This window comes from Orbicella franksi, chromosome 4, assembly GCF_964199315.1.
Source record: "Orbicella franksi chromosome 4, jaOrbFran1.1, whole genome shotgun sequence".
Classification (NCBI taxonomy): Eukaryota; Metazoa; Cnidaria; class Anthozoa; order Scleractinia; family Merulinidae; genus Orbicella; species Orbicella franksi.
In genome coordinates, this window is record NC_138148.1 from 30,243,091 (window position 1) to 30,264,099 (window position 21,009).

Consider the following 21,009-nt stretch of genomic DNA (forward strand, 5'->3'; position numbering starts at 1 on the left):
GGTTTTAGGCCTTTTCAAAATTTCTCAAACTCAGTGAAGAAACGCACCTATAACGTCCAACTCATCTCGGAATTATAGAAAAGGTATGCAGTGTTCCTACTTTGAACACGATTTTTATACGGAAGATATGTGAAAGCGTTACCTTTCGTTTTGAAATTGGTATAAAAAGAGCAAGGGTTTAAGGATTTAGACCCTTCGCTCCTCCTCTCCCCACCACCCCCGGAAAGCGTCGACGATCGGAATGATCGAGATCGCGAAAGGAAAAGGAAATTTGATCGAATTTCGTTTATTTAGCCAACGTGATACATATACCCAATCTCCCACTACGTGCTTATGCGTAGCGAAACAAAACCAAAGATGGATTTCATTTTTCTCCCCGTTTTATTAGGATGGAGAAATGAGATTTCCTTTAGATAATACTAAATCTATCAAACCTTCACAAACTTCGTTACATCAATATTGTGACAGCTCTCGGAGACCATTGTGTGTGTCATCAAGGATTTTAAACAAACAACTGGTGTGAAAACTCAGCAAGTAGTTTTTTTAAATTTTTTTATGGGGGAAAATGAGGTTTTTTCATCAGATTCAGCGGATTTAGCAAAACAATTCAATCGGTTGTTATAAATGACATACGATCTTGCGAAAATAACTTAAATCAAAAAACATTCTGCGGGTAATCGACGTCCTATAACCGATGCCGACTTTTCAGCTTGAATTATCGAAACTGAAGTTGTTTGGCGATCGGCGGCGTGCTCAACTCGTGAGTCATGCGAGGGAGTTGTGATCAAAAAGCAGCGAACAAAGGCAATGAAAATTTCACATTGTGTCTTTCACAAGACTAGTCATTTCCTTTGGGAGCACCGCTGCCGCTAAATAGGGTGGCGTGATTGGTCACTCTGTACTTCCGGTCGCACTGGATAATAAAGAATGACAACCACGTGACATATGTCAATCGGCTGGCGTCCGAGCCCAAATATACAGTTCACAGATTGAATTTCTGATAGATTTCCATGCCTGCGTGAAGGATTTTCGATCCTCCGAGTTTTATTTCTTGTGTGTAGTCTCTTGTGATAAGCTACAATGGCCATGGATTTCCTGTTTTACTCGAAGAGGAACCTTGTTCAATTCATGTGTTTCTGGGTTTGGCTTTGTTTTGTCTTGTTAGGTAAGCAAACTTTTTGCCTAAATTAGAGCATCTTGCAGCTATTCTAATCTAACCGGGCATGGCAAGGTAGAAATGTCGTCTTGTACTGCGGTAATTCTATCATTCCTTGGGTCAAAATGTACCTTCTCGACGGAGACACATCTTGAATTCTGAATTACGTGTTTGAATTGCTCCTAAGGTTGATTGAAGATTCCAAATGGTGAAATAGGGCTCGTTATTGTCACCCGGTCGTAATTGGAAGAAAAAGCAAATGTGCGCTGTGGTAAACGGCGGCTTTTTCTTTGTTGTCTGTTAATCTTGTTCTCGTTTCTTGGCGGATCAAGAGAACTTAATGGAAGAGTTCATAGCGATACGTATGCCTACTGCTGTCTGCTTTAATTTTAAAGCAAAAGTCCTGGCTAGAAGGGCTCTGCTGACTTACATAATTTTCGCCAAGGTGAGAATGCATGACGGCTTTACCCAATAACGCGTTCCCAACATTATGTCTACTCTTTCAGGATCGTCGCTCACAGCTTCTCAATCAACTGGGCTGAAGTGGCAAACTCATCCAACGCCACAAACAGTAGAAGCCGGCAGTAGCGTGTCTTTTACCTGCTCAGCAGATTACACGAAAAAGATACAGCTGTACGAGTGGGAACATAATGATGTAAGTTTACAAAAGGACGATCCTCGATACACTCTTAAGAACGATGGTAAAACATTAGAAATATCCCAAACAAAGTTCGAGGATCGCGGAAATTACCGATGTGTGGCCACAAGAAAGGGTAAAGTCCTTGGTAGAAGTCAAAATGCAGCGCTGAATGTTAAAGGTACGTGTGACAAATTGCTTTTATCGCGAAATTTAGGGCGTACTGTTTTCGTTCGTGAGCTACTCGCTCCTTTGTCACTTTCTGAGATTTCTCGGGGCTTGTTTTCACTTGTTTTTGCGGGGGGCCACGAATTGAAGTGTTGAACAATCGATTGCACGCTTGTTGAAATCATTCCACAACAACGGTGTATCACTAAGCGAAGAGGCGATCGAAAGTCAATGTTATAGACTTGTGTTCAAATGTGTTACCAAACATAAATCTTTCATTCATGCTTTCTCATTACTCAATCAAGGAATCGGGCTGGAATTCACGAAGTTACAATTGAAGTCTTCTTGAAAAGCTAGTTTATTAGAATTTTAAATTTATAGACTCTTTCCCTGGCTTTGAATTGCGCTATTGTTCTTATCTTATTTAGATGAAGCGTTCGCTGAGCTTTTACATTTTTGCCGTTTCCTATTTTATTGTTAATGTTTGTTCGGCATCCTTGATTCAAGATGCAGTTTATTTAATATTGTCCGTCATGCCGATATATTACAGAGTTTTGTGTATATTAATTGTTACAAGCAGAGAAAATTTTCATACGCTCACAGAATTTTGGAAATGCGATCGCCACTTAGATTCCTCATGCATGCTACCTTCCCACATATTTTGTGGTAATCCATATTTTCCCCATGGATCAGCTTTCTCTGAACCACGCCGGGTAATGTAGAACGCCAAGAATCGTTTGAAATAGTTTTTCCAGTTTCGCGCAGTTTCAATATTCCTTGTTGCTCCAAATGTGCTCTTTATAATGAAAGCTAAATATCATATGGCGCGCTTGAGCTTTTGATTGCTGATAAGATACTCTTGAGTGTTCGGTTCTAATCATTAGCACATTAACAATTTTCAGAATTGATTCTTTAGTTAGAGACGTCAAGATTATTGGCTGTTGTGTTTATTTGAGTACATTAATCAATTGAAGCACCATCACTCTTTTGGTGGGCATTGGAAGTCAGTTTTTGTATTCACTGCTCAATTATTAATTAAGAACTTGCAGAGTTTTCTTTTTCTGTGATATCAGCCGAGAAATAGCCATTTCATCAAACAGCTGTTCTCCGACTTGGGAAATTGCCAGTATAAATAAATCATTATATTATTTCAAGATTGCATTCAGTTTCCATAAAAAAAAAAAATCATGGCCGAGTATTTTGCTGTGACATAATAACCCTTTAGAAGCCTTGTAGATTGATAACATTCGTCTCATTTATGTTGATTCATTTAACACTTCTAATTTTTCTAGAAGCAATTTCACTGTATTTTGAGACACTAACACTCTAGACTCGCAGACTTAATTATAAGGGCCTCAAAAAGCATGTCTGAATTAAATTACTTTTTGGCTTTCTAAAAAGAAATGATTCCTGATTACAGGTGTATGTAAGATTTTATCCAACACCCAAGGAAGGAACCCTCAATTTACTTTTCTCAAGAATGCAGATAAGGAGGAAAGATTTTTTGGAAATTGTGTATTTTCTTTGTGATCGTCACCAAAGCAGGACAAACCTGTTTGAATCAGGATGTTGCATGATTGATAATTTGTTATTTCCTTCAAGGTTGAATTGAAGCAAACCAATGAACAAATTTATTCATTTCCGTTGGACCATCACTCATGCGTAAATGAGAAAGTATGCAATTTCCGCTGGCTTCTCGTCTCTTGACCCTGAGTAAATAAGTTACAAGCAAGTCAACACTGCTCGCTGAGTATTTGGAGGGTTTGGGCCTTATTCTAAAGTTGATATTCAGGCTGTTTATTTCCTTTCAGCAAAAAAATCTGTCAAACTTAACTGGGTGGCACAACATTTGCTCCTCCCAGGAAATATTGAAGTACTTTATTGTGAAGCAAAAATAAAGCATCTTAAGTTTGAAATTATCCATGTGCTTCATTCTTGACCTAAGAATTTTTATTGAAGTTGACCAGTGTGTGAATATGCATCTTGAGGGTCTCCTATACAGCCTTATTGCCTTCAAGCTCAAATTTGAAATAACTATAATCATTAACATCCCAGTTTATAGTGCAGACATTATCTTTGCACAATTGCAATGACATTTTTCACAATGTCTGAATAAGGGTGAGACTGGGAGATTAAATTCTTATGGATTAAAAGAAACTTTGCATTCATTATTTACAAACATTTAAATCCTGTAGATAGAGTGTGATTAAATTCTGTCAATCATACAATTTGTAGCTTCAATCTATAACAACAAAAATTTGTGTTTGTTATTTCTGTTCAATATATCTTTATGTGTCCTTTTGCTTTTCTCTTTCAAAAAGAGGTATATATGATATAGTACATGTTCCAGAGTTTGAATTATTTTGAGTAAATGCATCAAAGAAGAACAGAAAGTTATAAGCTTTAGTCAACCTAGTAAGCTGCTTACACACAAGATACAGCCCAACAAACAATGACTGCGTTCTTAAAAGATACTAATTAGGGAGTTTAAGGTCCTTATAATTACCTTTACCTGTAGGTACAGGGCTGGGGAAAAAAATTAATTCCAGCATGCCCTTGGGGCAAGTAGCGCTCTAATTTTGCTTGCCCTGGGCAAGTCTTGGTTTGCTCTTTTAATGATTTAGTTGGGAGAAAACTTGCCTGATCCTTTGCCCATCGGGTAAGTGAGAATGAAAAGTTACTTGCCCAGAAGGAAAATCTACTTGTCCAGGACAGCGGAACGGCACTTGTTTTCGAGCGTTGAGATAGCCATTACTTTCTTGTAGCTACATTGTAAACTCTGATTAGAAATGCTATAGTTAATATCAACTAGTACTCATTTTCATGGTTGTATACATTATTTGAATCTCAGTTCTTTCTCAGCCAGTATTTATTCACTGATCAGTACATGTAACAGTAGAAAGGTTAAATGTGCTTTAATTAAGACATAGTACCATGTTTCTATCGAGTTTGATGTTGTAGAAACACAGGTGGAAGTTTGGGAGATTGAGAAATGCTGTGGGAACATGAGCTGACAGGCAAGTGTTTTCTTAGCTCTTTCGAGTTCTTCCAAACTTCCATGAGCATTTCTATTTAACAATTAGATTATGAGCTCAAGATTTCTATCGCACCGTAGTTGACGAGAGCACAGCTTGAGTCAACTATCACACAGAGAAATCAAGAGCAAACAATCTAGTTGTTTTAGTATAAATCTACACTTTGATCAAAACTTTTTCTAAATCCTCTTCACAGACACTTCAAAAACGCAAATAAGGGGCCGCCAGTTCGTGACAAGGGGACACTGTTAGGCTACTCACTATCTACAACAGAATAGATAGTAAGTAGCATTGCCAGTCAGAGAACAGCATTCATGATAGAACACTAGTAGATTTATGCTAAAACTCGATAGAAACATGGAGAACATGTTTTTTATTTCTTTTAGCAAATTCTGTGATGAAAGAAGAAAACAACTTGTTTACTTTGATCGTCAAAATGTAAATCCTCTTTATTTGGGACATCATTACAGCAACAGCTCTTGCTAGTTCTGTGTTTCTATCCAGTTTTAGTCTAAATCTACCAGCAGTCTATCACGAATGCAGTTCTCTGATTGGCTACGCTACGCTACTCACTATCTGTTCTGTGATAGATAGTGAGTAGCATAGCAATGTGCCCTTGTTAACAAAATAACAGCTGCTTGGTGTTTTCGAAGTGTCTGTGAAGAGGACTTAGATAAAGTTTTGAACAACTAGTAGATTTATACATAAACAATTAGATTATTTGCTCTCGATTTCTATTGCGCGATAGTTGACTTGGGCTGCACCCTTGTCAACTATCATGCGATAGAAATCTGGTGTCATAATCTAATTGTTTGATAGAAACACGATTTGAAGCCCATCAATCAGTACATGTACACATTTTTTCTTTGGGCTATTTTCTAGAGTTTTTTACATTGGTGAGGAACATTCTCCAGTTGATTAATATTTTTTTTGTTTTTAAATGTCTAATGTGAATGATGATAATGTTTAAAACTGATTCTGAGAATCTAAGAGTTACATGTACTTGTACAGTATACCAATGTAGGCTCATTGTTATACTGTAAGTTACAAACGTAGATACTTGTAGGATATCATCCTACACTTTGGGCCCAGCATTTGATCTTGGCTTCAATTTAACTTTATCTAAGGACGTACTGTAACTAGACGTTTCGGTGAAACATTTCCAAAGGGAAGTTTATGACTGGTACAAAAACTAGTGAGGTTTCAGATGAGGTTTAAAGTCAGCAAGTTGATGTGGAATTCTAATGTGAAATGATACATGTATATTTGATATGGACCTCTCCAAATCATTAGGCTTCTACAGTGTACATGTATCAAATTGTCAAGTCAGGTAGTGGACATCATTCAAGGGCTTTTGACCTGACACCACTCAGAGCTGTCAATAAGTTTTCAAGTAGATGTCCCAAATTTTAAAATAGGCGGAACTCTATTTTTTAAGTGCCAAAAATTTCAAAATATTGATGCTTGAAGATCCTCTTTTCAGCATTTTCCAGTCAGTATGTGGATCTAAAAAGCGATCAAGCCTATGACTATATTTAATATGTTTTATGTTTTAACAACCATTCTTTTTCTTAAAATATCAATAGTCTCAATTAGGAAATATGTCCAATTTAATTACCTTTGCTATACTCACTCGGCTGAGAGTGAAAAAAACATACTCAGAAATGACTGCCAGGGATCCAGCTCTGTGAAAATGAGTTAGGCATTTCATGACCCTTTAATCTTCCATCACATGTGGGAAACATAAACACGTTTAAAACTCTTGAAAAGCATCTTTGCTTTGACTCGGGCATTTGAAACAGATGTCTTACAATATTTTTGCAGGATCCTTTCATTATTTTACATGTAAGTTTCTTGTCAAACTTAATGGTAAAGTGAGATGAAAGTAGATGGCTGAAGATTCGCAATTAGCCAGCTCTTCTGGCGGGCTACCGGCCTATAATGACAGACCTGACCACTGTGGAATACTGAATAATGTAAAACTGCAAAGTAAAACTCTAATCTACTCAATGCACTAGTGTAAAATTTGAGTCACCAGCAAGGGTGCTAACAGACTTCTTGTTCATTTGGTTTGCATTTTCAGGAATTTGTGATACAGTTCAGTTAAGCGTCAAACCGTCAGGCAATACATTCCTCACAGGGACTGATTTACAGTTACGATGCAAATGTTATTTGTATCCTCTTGGAAACTATACATTTACAAAGGATAACGCTCCTGTGGTAGTGGGCGGGCGAATTTCTGTGAGTCGGAACAAGCTATTCATTTACAATGCAACTGAAGGAGACAGTGGTAAATACTCGTGTAAAGCTACACTAAATGAAACATCATCTCGAAGTTCACAAGTACCATTATCTGTTACTGTAGTTGGTAAGTTTGTCTTCATGTCCATTGTTACAATTGTCAGGTTGGATTAGCTTACTGGGGTTCTTGAGTTATAGCATCTGTTGTTTTCGTTTACCTGAAAACTTGCATTGCACAACATTCAGAAAAATTTGTTCAAAAATAAATCTAAGTGACCATTCCCCCATGAGTACCCCCTCTCCCAGAAGCCCCTCCCCCCTTGGGCCAAAAATAGTAAATTAGTACCCCACGCTCAGAATCAAATCATAATGGTATTTAAAAAATGTTTGAAATCCAAGATGGCAGATATTTGAAATGTATGATGTCATTTTTGGTTTACTGCGACCTCATGATTGACAGGTACTTATCATAATGCTAGTTGGATTTCAAGTACCCTTGCCAGGCTCATGAGTGAGGGAAATAAACACAGGCTAAATTTGGTTTAAGTGTTGGCCTAATGTGTCTTATTACCTTGTTCGCATTTTCATTCAAAGAGGAAATTATTGAGAACACAATATTATTTAATACAGTGTAAGGGTAAGGTACAGAGTTATTGGTGACCGTGTCATGGCCTAATCAGATACTTCCCCCACCCCTCTCTCTCTTTCTCTGTTTACCTTTTGTGGGGTATACATAGCAAAATTCATAAATTGGCTGATAGTGGCCAAGGTGCCAACCAAACTCATTCTTACTAAATCCATATAACGGGCCATAAACATTCAAACAGTGTCATTACCACCATTATCATCATCAGCAGCAGCAGCAGCAGCAGCAGCATCACTAACAACTGTACACGTACAGTACTGCTCAGAAATAAGCGAATCATCAATCGCGTGTTGAACTCGTTTACATTGACACACGTCGGTGCATTTTCATTGATGCATTTGGAAACTTGTTTTTCAGCAACGTGTTTTTTTATTTTATATATCAACTTGTATCAATTCAAATTAATTTACAATGTATGACATTGATTGAAGGAAACTCAGTCCCTTTGATGCTTAGTGTTATACAATTTTTTTTCTATCAACAGTTGGGCAATTTCCTCAATTTCAAGTACCCCCTCCAGGAGAGGTGATAGTTATAGAGAGGAGTCTAAAGCTGATCCCCTGTAAAGCAATTGGAAAACCTCAGCCAGACATAAACTGGTATGCTGGCAATGTTCGGGACCCATTGCAAGACAATGCAAAATACACTATATATCAAAATGGGTCACTACTGATCAGGAATATAGAAAAACCAGATGCTTTAAAGTACACATGTAAAGCGAAGAACTTGGTTGGGGAAACTAAAGCAGACAGCACAGTGAAAATTGCTTGTAAGTGTCTTACAGTCAAAACATTCCAAGCATTCATTTTATGGGTTGTTGATCCTTGTAATAAAAGTAATTGGAAATTTCATTCATTGTTTATTTAAGATTCCATTTTTGAAATGAATAATTCAGTTCTCATACTTCAACTCATTCAATTCTAAGATCCTGTTTACAAAGAGAGATGGTTACCCTAGCAAGCGGGGTACCCTAGCAAGCGGGATACCCTAGCAAGTGGGTTACCCTAGCAAGCGGGTTACCCTAGCAAGCAGGTTACCCTAGCAAGTGGGTTACCCTAGCAAGCAGGTTACCCTAGCAAGCGGGTTTCCCTAGCAAGCGGGTTACCCTAGCAAACCGGTTACCCTGGCAAGCAGGTTACCTCAGCACTCACCCATTTCCTCTTTTTTCCTTCATCGTGTTTACAAGACAGTCAGGGTTACCTGGGAAGGTGGGCTACCCTATCTGCATGCCAGGGTTACCCTGGCAGGTGGGTTAACTTTTTCCCTTGTAAACACTCCAGATAGGGTTAACCTGTTTACCCGGGTTAACTTTCTAATTGTTTCCAGACCCTTTGAGTGTTCACTGTGCATTAAGTTGTCCCAGGTTGTAGGGTAACCCTACCTGTGAAATTTTGCTTGTAAACCCAAACTATCTATTGCCCTCCAGCTAGGGTTAACCAGCTTGCTAGGGTAACCCTCCCTCCTTGTAAACAGGCTCTAAGCCCAAATATTTAGAATATCTGGCTTCATGCAGCAGCTGCATTAGAATTGAACTGAATGACAATTTTAGCTGCATGTAAATATACTTTATCAACCCCAAATATCACTATTCAACTCCAAATGTTTACAGTATATTCTTCTCATTCTTTTTAACCCCATACGTTCTCAGCCCTCTTAGAATACCCTATGAGAAGCAAGGCACTGTGGTATTCTGAGAAGAGAAAAGAAGGCCAAATTTAGTTATCTGATCAATGTTGGCATGTATTGTAGTGTTACCTGTTATGTGTGTTTTTTTTTTTGTGACAAGGTTTCGCATAAAGTCGTAAGCACTGTGCTGTTGCTGTATTACTTTTGATTCTCATTTACAAAAAAAGTATCTCTATCTGTCCACAGATTTGGATAAGGTTGTCCTTGAGAAGACCAAACTTTACATTCTCCTTAATCATGAAACTGAAGTATATTGTGGGAAACCTAGTGGACTTCCAGAACCAACCATCACTTGGGAAAAAGCTGATAACCAACCTTTGCCAAAGAAATTTGGTGTCGAAGGTTGCTGTACGCTGAAGAAAAACAGAACCAAGCAAGTTGACTCAGGAAACTACACGTGTATAGCAAAGAACATGGCTGGATCTGAGTCCAGTACTGTTGAAATCATAGTATCTGGTGAGCTTGCATTTACTTTTATTGATATTTTAATGTGAAATTTATTTTGACAAGGGAGGCTTCATGGATGGATCCAGGAATTTTTGACTGGGGTCAAACTTTGATTCAGAAATTACTTTTGACACTTTTTGGCAGTATATTATTTCTCCAAGGTTTTCATTAAAGGCCAGGCAGTGGCAAATTGACTGGTTGTGAGGAAGATTTTGCCTGCCTGGTTTGACCATGTAGAGGAAAGTTTTTCTTATATTAGAAGTTTAGTTTAAACAGGTTTGCCTGCCTGTGAAAACCAGTTGTCCTCCTGCTGATAATGTTAATGAAGTCCTGTTTCTCCCCCACTTCCCACCCCAAGTTGTGGTTGCATATTTTAAATACAGTGGAACCCCGTTAATACGGACACCAAAGGGACATGATAAAGTGTCCGCATTATCCGGGTGTCCGTATTAAGCGGGCTAATTTAAAAGAAAATATATGAGCTTTTTAGTTGTCGGGACAAAGAAAACTGTCCGTTATAAGCAGGTGTCTGTATTAAGCGGGTGTTTGTAGAGCGGGGTTTCACTGTATATATATTTTTTGATTTTACGTCAGTATTCTTGGCCCCTTAAGGTGTACATGAATTCTGCTCTTAAGGGATGCATCCTTGGAACATCCTCTCTTGTGCTTGGTAACAAACATTGTATACATATGTTGGTAATATCAATGTTAAGGTCATGATGCAAGTGCTCTGTCTGAGATATAACTTCACAAGCAGGAGATTGAACACTCAGCTGTGGCAGAATGTACATGTATGTGGGGTGTAAACCCAATTTTACGCAGAACTCACTCAAAAAAACCCAGGTTTGATAGACAGAGTCCAGACCTCTTGACCCTTCCCCTGGATCTGCCACAGGGCTTCATGAAGTGTGAAACCCTCTTAGGTTTGTGAATGAAACACAGGTGTGTGACCATGCAAATGAAGATATCTTGCAATACTTTCAGGGGTTGCTGTTTATTACATGTATATGCTGTGTAAGGTGGACCTAACTTCCAAGTCTGTGGATGAAACCCTAGTGTGTACCATTAAAATAACAGCTATCAAGGACTACTTTCATTTAGCAGGGTACATTATGATGTAGTGTGACTGCTCAAAAAAGAAATTTGATTACTGAAAGCAATTTACTTTCCTGTGGTATAAAGCAAAAGACCACAAGTTTTTGTGGTTTATAGGTTGATAAACCATGCAGGATGCTGCGGCTCATGATTTACGAAATTCTTCTCGTGTTCTTCCAACATCCCAAGTGGTTTATCAGCCTATAAACCATAGAAACTTGTGGTCTATTGCTTTTAAATAACAATTCAGAAGGCACGCGAAATTTCCATGAGTTTACTTGCACAATAAACCATAGCTGATTGACCAATCGGAGTGTGCACATTGATTTGATTATTATATAATGTTTTATACTCTTCAATGGCATTTTATTGCTTATGAGACAATATAAGAAGCTTACTGCTTACCTGGTCTATTTCTCTGAGAAACACGTATATAATATTGTTTCAGAGCGACCGCAGATTATTGTTAAACCCCAAAGCCAAGTACTGAAGGAAGATGACAAAGTTATACTGAACTGCAAGGCAACTTCAAAACCACCATCAAAAATATCATGGCTCAAAGGTTCTGATCCTATTACGCAAGATGGGCGGGTGTCTGTGTTAGCAAATGGAAGTGTTGTCATTACCAAACTTGTTCCGAAAGATACTGGATTCTACAAATGTTCTGCAGATCATGACGGGGGCTGGTCAGACAGTGCTGAGGCTAACCTCACTGTCATGGGTTAGTGTAATTATATTGTATCCAGGGATTTAATTTCTTCTGCTTTCTCACAAAACAGTCTTTGGTCCTTCCCAAGAAAAGATGATATGGTGGGCTCATTTTCCCAAACAGTGCTAAGTGTAATTCAAATACTAACTGTTCATATTCTACTGAAGTTTATAACAAATAAAGAAGCCGAAGCCATGTATTACACTGGGATAAAACACGACAGGCATTTGAGAACACGAGAGAAATGTAGAAAACAAGAGCCGCAGGAAAGCGTTTTCAACATTTCTATGTCCGGAGTGTTTTATCACAGTGTAATACACGGCTTAGTCTTCTTCATTTGCTTTATGATATGGAGGTAAAGTGGCAAAAAATAATCAAACATGCTTTTTCTATGTTTTATACTCTGCTAAAACATGGGTTTTCGACCAATAGGAGTGCGCATAGGGTCCAAGTTACATGTATATCATAAATGGTTGTAGCGGTTGCGACATGGGAGTGCACTGTTTGAAGCAAAAGTGGCTTATTTTGATTTCATTTCAACACCATACTAGATTGTGCATCAGGTAACTCGTTGTGATTTTGCATGTGATCTAAACAGTGAGTGGCCTGATTACAGATTGTCCTATATCCATATTCTTGCTTTTTATGAGCTTCAAAATAAAAGTAATAATGGTTTAATTATCTGCAAGATTGATAAGAAGGCTAAATACACGCGCTTTGTTTAACCTTTCATTTTTTCCAGCTAAAGTGAAGATGCCAGATATTCACATCCACCATGTATTTGCCAATCTCCATACAAAAGAGAAGATTAGGTGCGACTTTGACGGGCATCCTCCAATTAAAGTTACATGGAAGAAGGCTGGCAAAAAAGGAGGCAGCTCATCACTTGATTCAGAACGAATTAGACAAGAGGGGAACACATTGTATTTCGAACCAGTCGAGAAGGAAGACGAGGGCCAGTACTTTTGCAAGGGTGAAAACGCGTTTAGCAGTGCTGAAAGCTATGTTAATGTCTCTGTTATTGGTAAGAAAATGCTAACCTGGATGGTTCAAGCATATTCATTATAATAAAATTTAAACTTGGAACAGAGGCTTATGGAAATAAAACAAAAGAAAGCATGTAAGATTGAGGGATGATGGCATTTGCAGTTATTTTAAACTATTTTAATTAACATTGTTGGATCAAAGACGTATGTCTGTGGTTTCCTGTGAGTGCTTGAAATATTGAAATATTCTTTTAGTTCTCCGAGTTATGTATTGTTAATTCATGAAGAAAAGTCAATTTAGGGATGAATCATCTTGAGAATCTTTTCCATTTAATGTCTTTCAATGGAATTTGTTTCCCAGTATTCAAAATTTGTTGGTTGTGTAATTCTCAAAGTTACATCTCCCTGGAAGTTTCTTGTTACTGTAGCGATAATCCTTATATTCGTTAGTTATTCTGCCGGGTCATGTAATTTTGTAAGTTTTCCTTTTGTAGTACTTGTTTACCCAGCATGTGGGAGGCACGGTGATCTCACGGCCAGTGCGCTCGTCTCCGGATCGAGTAGTCTGGGTTCGAGCCCTGGCCAGGGACATTGTGTTGTTTTTACTCTCACAGTGTCTCTCTCCACCCAGGTGTATAAATGGGTGCCAGCGAACATAATACTGGGTTAACCCTGCGATGGATTAGCATTCCATCCAGGGGGGGAGTAGAAATACTCCAAGTTGCTTCATGCTACACAAAACGGGATAAGCTCCGGCCTGACGGGCCATTTTGCTCGTATTTAGACTTTACCTTTTTACATTTACCCAGCATTAATGATAATTCATGTAATTTTCTCATCCATGCGCAGTATATCCCACTTTTCACGTGCGACCAAAGAACACAACGGCATTTGTAAACGACAATCTCTGGCTTCACTGCAATGCTACTGGTGATCCCAAACCCAAGATCAGCTGGAGCAAAGATGAGCAGGGTGGAGACAAGCTTGACGAGGAAAGGTTCATTGAACACTCCAACGGAACTCTTCACATCAAAAATGTGCGCCTTGAAGATCAAGGCGGATATTACTGCATCGCTGCCAACCGTGGTAAACTGAGACAAAGCAAGTTCAGTCTTGTCGTAGAGAGTAAGTTAAATCTTTTCTCCAACGCATGTAAATGTAGACTTCCTGAGTTTTGCTTTTAAAATACCTTGCATTATTGTAGGTCTCAAACGTTTTCTTTGAACGATTGTGCTTCATTGACTATTGGCTCATAGAAAACTTGAGCCTGACTTTAAATCTTAATGATATGACTTAGTCTTGAATGCTCGAGCTGTTACAAATTAACAATTAGACCCGTAGCCCGCAAGGGCTACGGGTCAACAGCCCATGAGGCGAAGCCGAATGGGCTTTTACCCCGTGGCCCTTGAGGGCGAAGGGTCTAATTGTTTTAGTATCACCCAACTAGTCGGACAGAAAAGGCAATAATAAAGTTAGCAAATGCAAGTTGAAGAAATATTTATTTGGGAATAAAACGAAAGAAAGCGTCACGCTCGATGGCGCCAATTTCGCTACTCGAGGACTATTAGTAATAGTCCTCTAGTAGCATAGCCAATTAAAATGCAGGATTTGCATTAGTCCACTAGTTGGGTGATACTAATTAGTGTTACAACGTTGGCAATAGAAAACTGTTGGGGTGTTCAGGGTTGCCACAGGTCAGGATATGGTCGGGGAAAAAATTCTTCAAGATCAGGGAAAAGTCAGGGAATTTTATTTGGAGTCAGGGAAAATTGACAATTTGAAGAGAAGTCGGGGGAAATTGAAAGAATTTAACGCAGCTGATTTAATACCATCGAAGGCTGGAAGAAACATTTGGGGTCACTGAGATCTCAACGATATTTTTACTTAATGAAGAAGGAAAATTTGTTGAAAACTTATCAGTCTTAAAGATCGAATGTAAAGGAGGGCGGTAAGCTGCTGCTAGATCTGGCATTTTTTTTTATTTGGTCAGGGAAAAGTCGGTATTTTGAAAAGTGATGTCTGTGGCAACCATGGTCTTTCAAAAAAGGTCTGCGAAGGCAAGGAATCCCCCCTCCCCCCTCCTCCCGGCTTGAATCTGTGATTTAAACTTGTATCTAATACACACATCTTCTCTCCAGCTCCCCGCGATAAGGAAGCCACCAAGTCTGTTAGGTCCATGGGCCGCACCATAGGTATTGCGGTGGGTTGTGCAGCAGCATACATTGTTCTTGTGGTGGGATTGATGATCTACTGTAAAGGCCGGCGAGCCAGGCAAAACAAGAAAGAAGAGGTTATGGCTCCAGAATGCGAGAATCGTAAGTTTTTATCTGTTGTCTTTGAAGTGTAACGTACCTGTCCTGAAGTGAAATTAATTTTTCTGGCTTGACCTCTCGTCTCTCAACTCGTTAACAGTTAATGCCAATGGTGACATCGAGCACCGAGATGGAGAAGGCAACGATATGACAATGAACCCGATCTACAGATCCCAGCCCAGTTATGACAACATGGAGTTCCCCAGGCATGACCTCGAGGCGCTCAGGAGTCTGGGCAACGGGGCCTATGGCCGAGCATTCCTGGCGCGAGCCAGCGGGATTCGCGACGGCGAAAGAGAAACCATGGTCGTGGTGAAGGCCTTGGTTAGTAATGACGACCAGGTGCGCGAGGAGTTCAATAAAGACGTAGACGCGCTGTGTAACCTGCATCATGAAAATGTTGTTGCACTGCTTGGTGTCTGTAAGGAGGAAGAGCCGTTTTACATGATCTTCGAATCACTGGAAAAGGTTTGTTTTATGATCTCTTGTGGCCCCGTGTGAACACAAATCTACCTTTGTGCGTCCATTTCTAACCCTCTCTTCTCAGTCCCCCTCCAGAGAAATCGTCCGATATCTTTCGCGCGTGAAAATTCAAAATCAAACATTAACAAAATCGAAGGCACTATCTCTGTTGAGCTAAGTCAGAAGTATGAAAGTATCTGCTCCCTCCCTCCCCCTTGTCACTGCCCCACCTCCCCGAAAAAAAAAAACAATACTAAATAACAAATTTCAGTTAATTTAGTTTTCTTCAGCTTAGAAAAAGGTAAAAGCTGCTACGTGCTTGGGAAAGCGCTACGTTGGTCTTGCCGTCAATGTGTCAATAATATTGCTTTAATCCGATCAACCCATGAAAACCGATTTACTGAAGCCTTTACTGCGTTTACGAGATACCCCTAAGGCCTTAAACTGCTGCCAAATAATTAGTGATGCTTACGCGGAAAGCCGTCTATCTTATTATAATGGAGTTGAAAGAAATAAGCCCGTCCATTTAATAGCTCTTAGCTAAACTCTAAGTAAGTCTTAAGAAAACTCACATACTGTCAGCGTTGATTGCGTCCAAATCACGAAAACAAGTGCCGTCTCTCCGCACGGTGAATTCTAAACTTGCTGGGTTGAATCGTATAAATAAGTGAAGTTTGGTAGAGATTTGCGGATTTGTTGAATCTGGCAGATAAAGTCAATCGATCCTCTCGTTTTTTGGTCGAGGTACCGTGTGCTATTTTTGCAACCAGAGCCAGAAATGTGCTGTTTTGTGTTTCATTCATTTATTATTGACATTCATCGTGAATTGTTGATCAAAGACGGAACAGCAGTTGCAATGTCGTAAGTGTAGATAAGATGTTGCGGATAAATTTCGTGCCGAGATATGTCTAGCTAAGTTTTACCACGCCTTGAAAATGTCTCGGTCGTTTTTGGCATTCTTTGGAATTTTGGCTAATTGTGCTGTACATGCAGGACTGACATGGGAATAGTTCTTGTTTAAGCCTTTTAATCCGGGTGTGCCAAAAATGTTTATCTCCGAAGTCGATTATAAAGTGTGTAATCTTATTGCATTTTCTCGAATTTGATTTTATAGTTAAAACAGTCTTAGTGTGATAAATTCCCTGTGGAGTCAGGGATTCGGACAGTTGTAGCAGCTGGATTCTGATTGATCGGTTGGGAACAGCACCTCGTGACGTATGCATTGTTATATGGAATACTGTGTCTGCTAGCCAGTATCGCAATAAGGTGCGCTGTGTTCGCGCGGCTAATCGCGGGAAATCTCCAGGTTTGACAGCTCAATTTTTCCTTCATTTTAGGGTGACTTGAAGCAGTTTCTCCTGTCTTGCTACGATAACGGTCGAAGCACGATGAATTCGAATCAGAAGCTCGCTATCTGCGGACAAGTGGCCTCGGGAATGAAATATCTCAGCTCTCAAAACTTCGTCCACAAGGATCTCGCTGCAAGAAACTGTATGGTGGGTAAAGATCTAAAGGTCAAGATCGGCTTCTTGAGTTTAAGTTACGACTTGTACAACGCCGAGTACTATCGCTTCAATAACATGCAGATACCGCTCAGATGGATGCCTCCTGAGGCGATCTTCGACGATGATTTCTCCGAGAAGAGCGATGTGTGGTCATATGGCGTTCTGGTTTGGGAGATTTACACTCTTGGTCAGATGCCCTACCACGATCGATCCAACGAAGAGGTCCTTAAATGCGTCAAGAATGACCTTCGTCTGTCCAAACCGGACAACTGCCCTGATACAGTGTTGGAGGTGCTGGAAAAGTGCTGGGAAGGCAATCCTCTTGCCCGTCCATCCTTTTCGGAAATTATGGCAGATGTATCAGGAATTACTGTGGATAGCCATGTTTAGTTTCAACCCTTACTTGGCAGTGGGTTTTAAATGAAACTAGATGCGCCACTCCGTTGACAATCAAACCGCGCCAGCCTCAGTAGTTTACCACGTGATTGGTTTCTTTTGAAACGTGACGTGCGCGTGATTTATCTTGGAAATTGATTACGAAATGTGAAACAATAGTAAATTATATTTGCCTGAAAGTTCTTGTCTTCTTAAAAGATTTCGGACCTGAAAGGTCTGTTTTCAACTGTGCTGATTTCGATCTTCTTAGGGGCGCTGAAATTGCGGAGAATTTGATTTGAAAACTCAAAAAATGTATATCTGGTGTAGGAATTTACCCTTCTGTACGCTAAATTTGTGTACTTTTAATGAAGGAATCCATACAAGGAAACTAAGCAGCCGGTTCCGAGCGAACCGGCAGTGGACAGAGTCCTATCTCAAGATTGAACTTAGATAACAATTTGGGTTTTGGGTGAACCACTGCGCTGACAAATATGGCCTGAAGATATTTAATATGCTTTTTGTGCGGTTTTCTTTATAATATGTTGAAATACGTGCATTGCATTGGACAGATATTAAGTTCATTTCGGCCCATTCACATGTATTCACTTTAACTGGAAATTGTGTTCACTTGGCCCGCGCTGAGTCGGTGGACCTTGTTTAGATGGCCCAAGCCTACAAAACAACGGCATTTTCATTGGAAGTAGCTTTCACGTTAACGGCACTAATCGCTAAAAGCAGAGCATTTTTAGATGACCCGAGCGTACAAAACATCGGTTTTTCGCTCAGTCTTCGACAGTCTTCTAAGAGTGGGTCCAATTTTTTGTAGAAACTTTGACATGTCAACTTTCTTTATCGCAACCGATAAATCTTGGTGTTAAATTATCCCTTAATTCAGTGTGAACCCAAGTCGACGAGTGAACCGAATAGCGTGTCGGAAAATGTATACATGTGGATGGGCCGAAGTGTTATTTTTTAGGGATGGGGCATGCTTGAAATTAGTTTAGAGCAGCGGACGAAGTTATAAGTAAAACACGAGGGCTAATTTTGCGAGCTTTCGGCATGCAGAACTACTAAGTAAGTTCGTGGTGCATTTCATTTAACAATCGAATCAAATCCTGTCTTCCCTTCATCAGTTGAGTCTTGAAACTCTCGAGGATATCGTGGACTTAAGGCAATCTGTTCTTTGCCTTGGTCGATGTACTCCGTAAAAAAAGCTCAGAGCTATGACCTAGACAGGAGGTGCACTTCGAACCATAATATTACACAAACCAAACAAAAACGAAGACTGTGCGTATGAACTGGCTGTCAGCTACAAATGTTTCGAGAAACATGAAGTTCTCTTTTAATGTTTTTATAATATTTTTAATTAACTTTGAATTAATTTGCTACATAGAATAAGGATACATAGAACTTAGGGTTGATCCTGCGGGGATGAACAGTTAATGTAATAGTTGAAAATATCAGGGTATGTTGGGCGTGTAAGTTAATTTAAGTTAAAAACATTAAGGGCCGGTTATTAAAAAAAGCCCCTGTAGGTGGAAGCTATAATCGCAAGTTAGGTGAGCTTTACTCCACATACACTGTCTTTCATCTTGATGTGGCAATTTTATTGCAGTTAAGGCCAGTTCTTTCTTAAAGGCCGTCTAACCTTCGTTTTAATAATCGGCCTAAATAATATAATGACCGCTGGAGGGGTAAACAAAATTTTACGCTCATTTAAGTTAATAAAGTAAGAAAGATTTCTTCATGCTATTAAATTAATTTAAACGCTTCTTACATTCAAGAAGTGGATGCTTTCCTTTGTATAGCGTAATGGTACAGTAAAACCGGTCACATCGGATCTGCAACAGGGCGTGACGAATACCCGGTGTGACCATGGCAACCATTGATTTCACTCGGATCAGAGTAACTTTCTAGGTGTTGCGTGGCATATTTATAGTGACATTCTGCGTCGTTGCGTTATTTTTATCGACTGTAAGTATTTTCTCGCGTTAATTGTATGGTTAGTCGCTCAGAGATTTATATCTACGCCCGATTTTTTAAATTAATGAGCGTTTTGCAATTATTGTTTTTAATATCACGAACGTTTTATTCGGTAATTATTTTTTGTGGAAAACCGACAGCTTACCAATTGAGGACTAAAATTTATTCTTTTCAAAAAAAAATATGTATATAATAAATAAATTTTGTAGATCTTAGTCCTAGTCAAGTGTGAAGTAAACTGTTTGCGAATCAGATATAAACAAATAAATTAATACTTTGCTCAGCCTTAACTTTGGCTCCTTTGCTTGAAAGTGGACTTCGGGATCTTTCAGCTACATTGAATTCGGGCGCGTGAAAGACCTCTGAGATGGAGTTTGAACCATTGCGCTTGAGGTTTCCTTGTTCCGCGACCTGAAATGTGAACCCAAAGCTGGTGTTAGAAGACGCACTTGACCTTACAATCAGGGACCTTAAGCAAACCACGTCACCAAACAAAAGGGTTTATGAGCAGAACAATGGCTGTGCACGTGCGTTATAAATCTTGTACATTTCTTAGACGTCCTCTTCAAAACAACAACGTGAAATGACCAAGTTCTGCGTAATTTAGAGAACGCGGATGGCGGCGGATAATTTTTCGTATATTTCTTTTGAATTGGATGTTGGCGTTACATATTTAGCTTGAGCAAGTTTTGAGACCAATAGACGTACTGAACAGATCTAGACACCATTTTTTCAGGCGTTGTCCTCGGGTCGCCGTCGTCATTGCTTAATCTCCCTAATAAGTGGGTTGGACACCAAATTTGTTCGAACAAGTAGTGCCTCCTTGTCCACACCGAAGAGTATAAATTAGGACCGGCGAGTTTATTTCTGGGGAGTTACCATGCCGTGGACTGGCGTTCTATGAGGCGGGAGGAAAACTATTCCTGGGTCACTTCACGCGTTGGAAATTGGAGAAAAGCGCCGGCCTGATCACTCACTAGGCTTCCACTTACCGAGACACGTTATCACATTTTCCTTCTGTCACCATTTGAATGTTCAGCGCCAAGCGGCCGCGCTCCGCTTGGAGTGAGGGGAAGAGGTCGGAAAGGGAGCTCTCTAAACTGTTCCTGCATGTTGTTTACAGAGGTGGAGTCAGCACGCACCACTATGTTTCGGGTTGTTGCAGAACTCTTTCTTTTTCTTTTTCCAGCCTCGCGTAATCCCTTCGCACCCTCTTAGTAGAAGGTTTTTGAGCTCAAGATGACTGAAATAACGGGCCACTTGTCTAACGACGGAGGAATAAGATTTCCATACGATTAATGTAGATTGGTGTGAATTCTGAAATTGGCAAGGAGTTTGGTCGGACCGAGTGTGGTTTGGATCGAGCCGAAGGCTGTATATACCACGTTAAAGAGGAGGGGCGAATTTCGATTTGAATATAAGCACGTAATCTCAGGAAATCTATGGTGCCGTATAGCTAAATATTTGCTACTTGTAAGCAGAAATATCGAGTTACGGAATGCATACGATGCGTCTCTGGCGATAATAGAGTTTTGGAAGTAATATATCAAACACGAAAGAGCG

General features: G+C 39.6%; 1 protein-coding gene across 1 annotated transcript; it reads left to right on the forward strand.

Annotated features, from left to right (window-relative positions):
• The first annotated feature begins 782 nt into the window (after positions 1-782).
• LOC145483866 (inactive tyrosine-protein kinase 7-like) lies at positions 783-19,736 on the forward strand. Its single transcript, XM_081462424.1, has 11 exons — positions 783-1,165; positions 1,663-1,974; positions 7,080-7,364; positions 8,368-8,652; positions 9,756-10,025; positions 11,560-11,832; positions 12,563-12,844; positions 13,656-13,931; positions 14,945-15,121; positions 15,219-15,586; positions 16,918-19,736. The coding sequence occupies exons 1-11, from the start codon at positions 1,081-1,083 to the stop codon at positions 17,473-17,475; spliced, it is 3,171 nt and encodes a 1,056-aa protein (XP_081318550.1). The 5' UTR covers positions 783-1,080; the 3' UTR covers positions 17,476-19,736.
• The last annotated feature ends 1,273 nt before the right edge of the window (positions 19,737-21,009 follow it).

Excerpts from the sequence above, each read along its gene's own strand:
- LOC145483866 (XM_081462424.1), top strand. The coding sequence starts at position 1,081 with ATGGCCATGGATTTCCTGTTTTACTCGAAGAGGAACCTTGTTCAATTC. Across the intron at positions 1,166-1,662 it reads GCTTTGTTTTGTCTTGTTAG|GATCGTCGCTCACAGCTTCT; the intron begins GTAAGCAAACTT and ends CTACTCTTTCAG. Across the intron at positions 15,122-15,218 it reads GGCTCCAGAATGCGAGAATC|TTAATGCCAATGGTGACATC; the intron begins GTAAGTTTTTAT and ends ACTCGTTAACAG.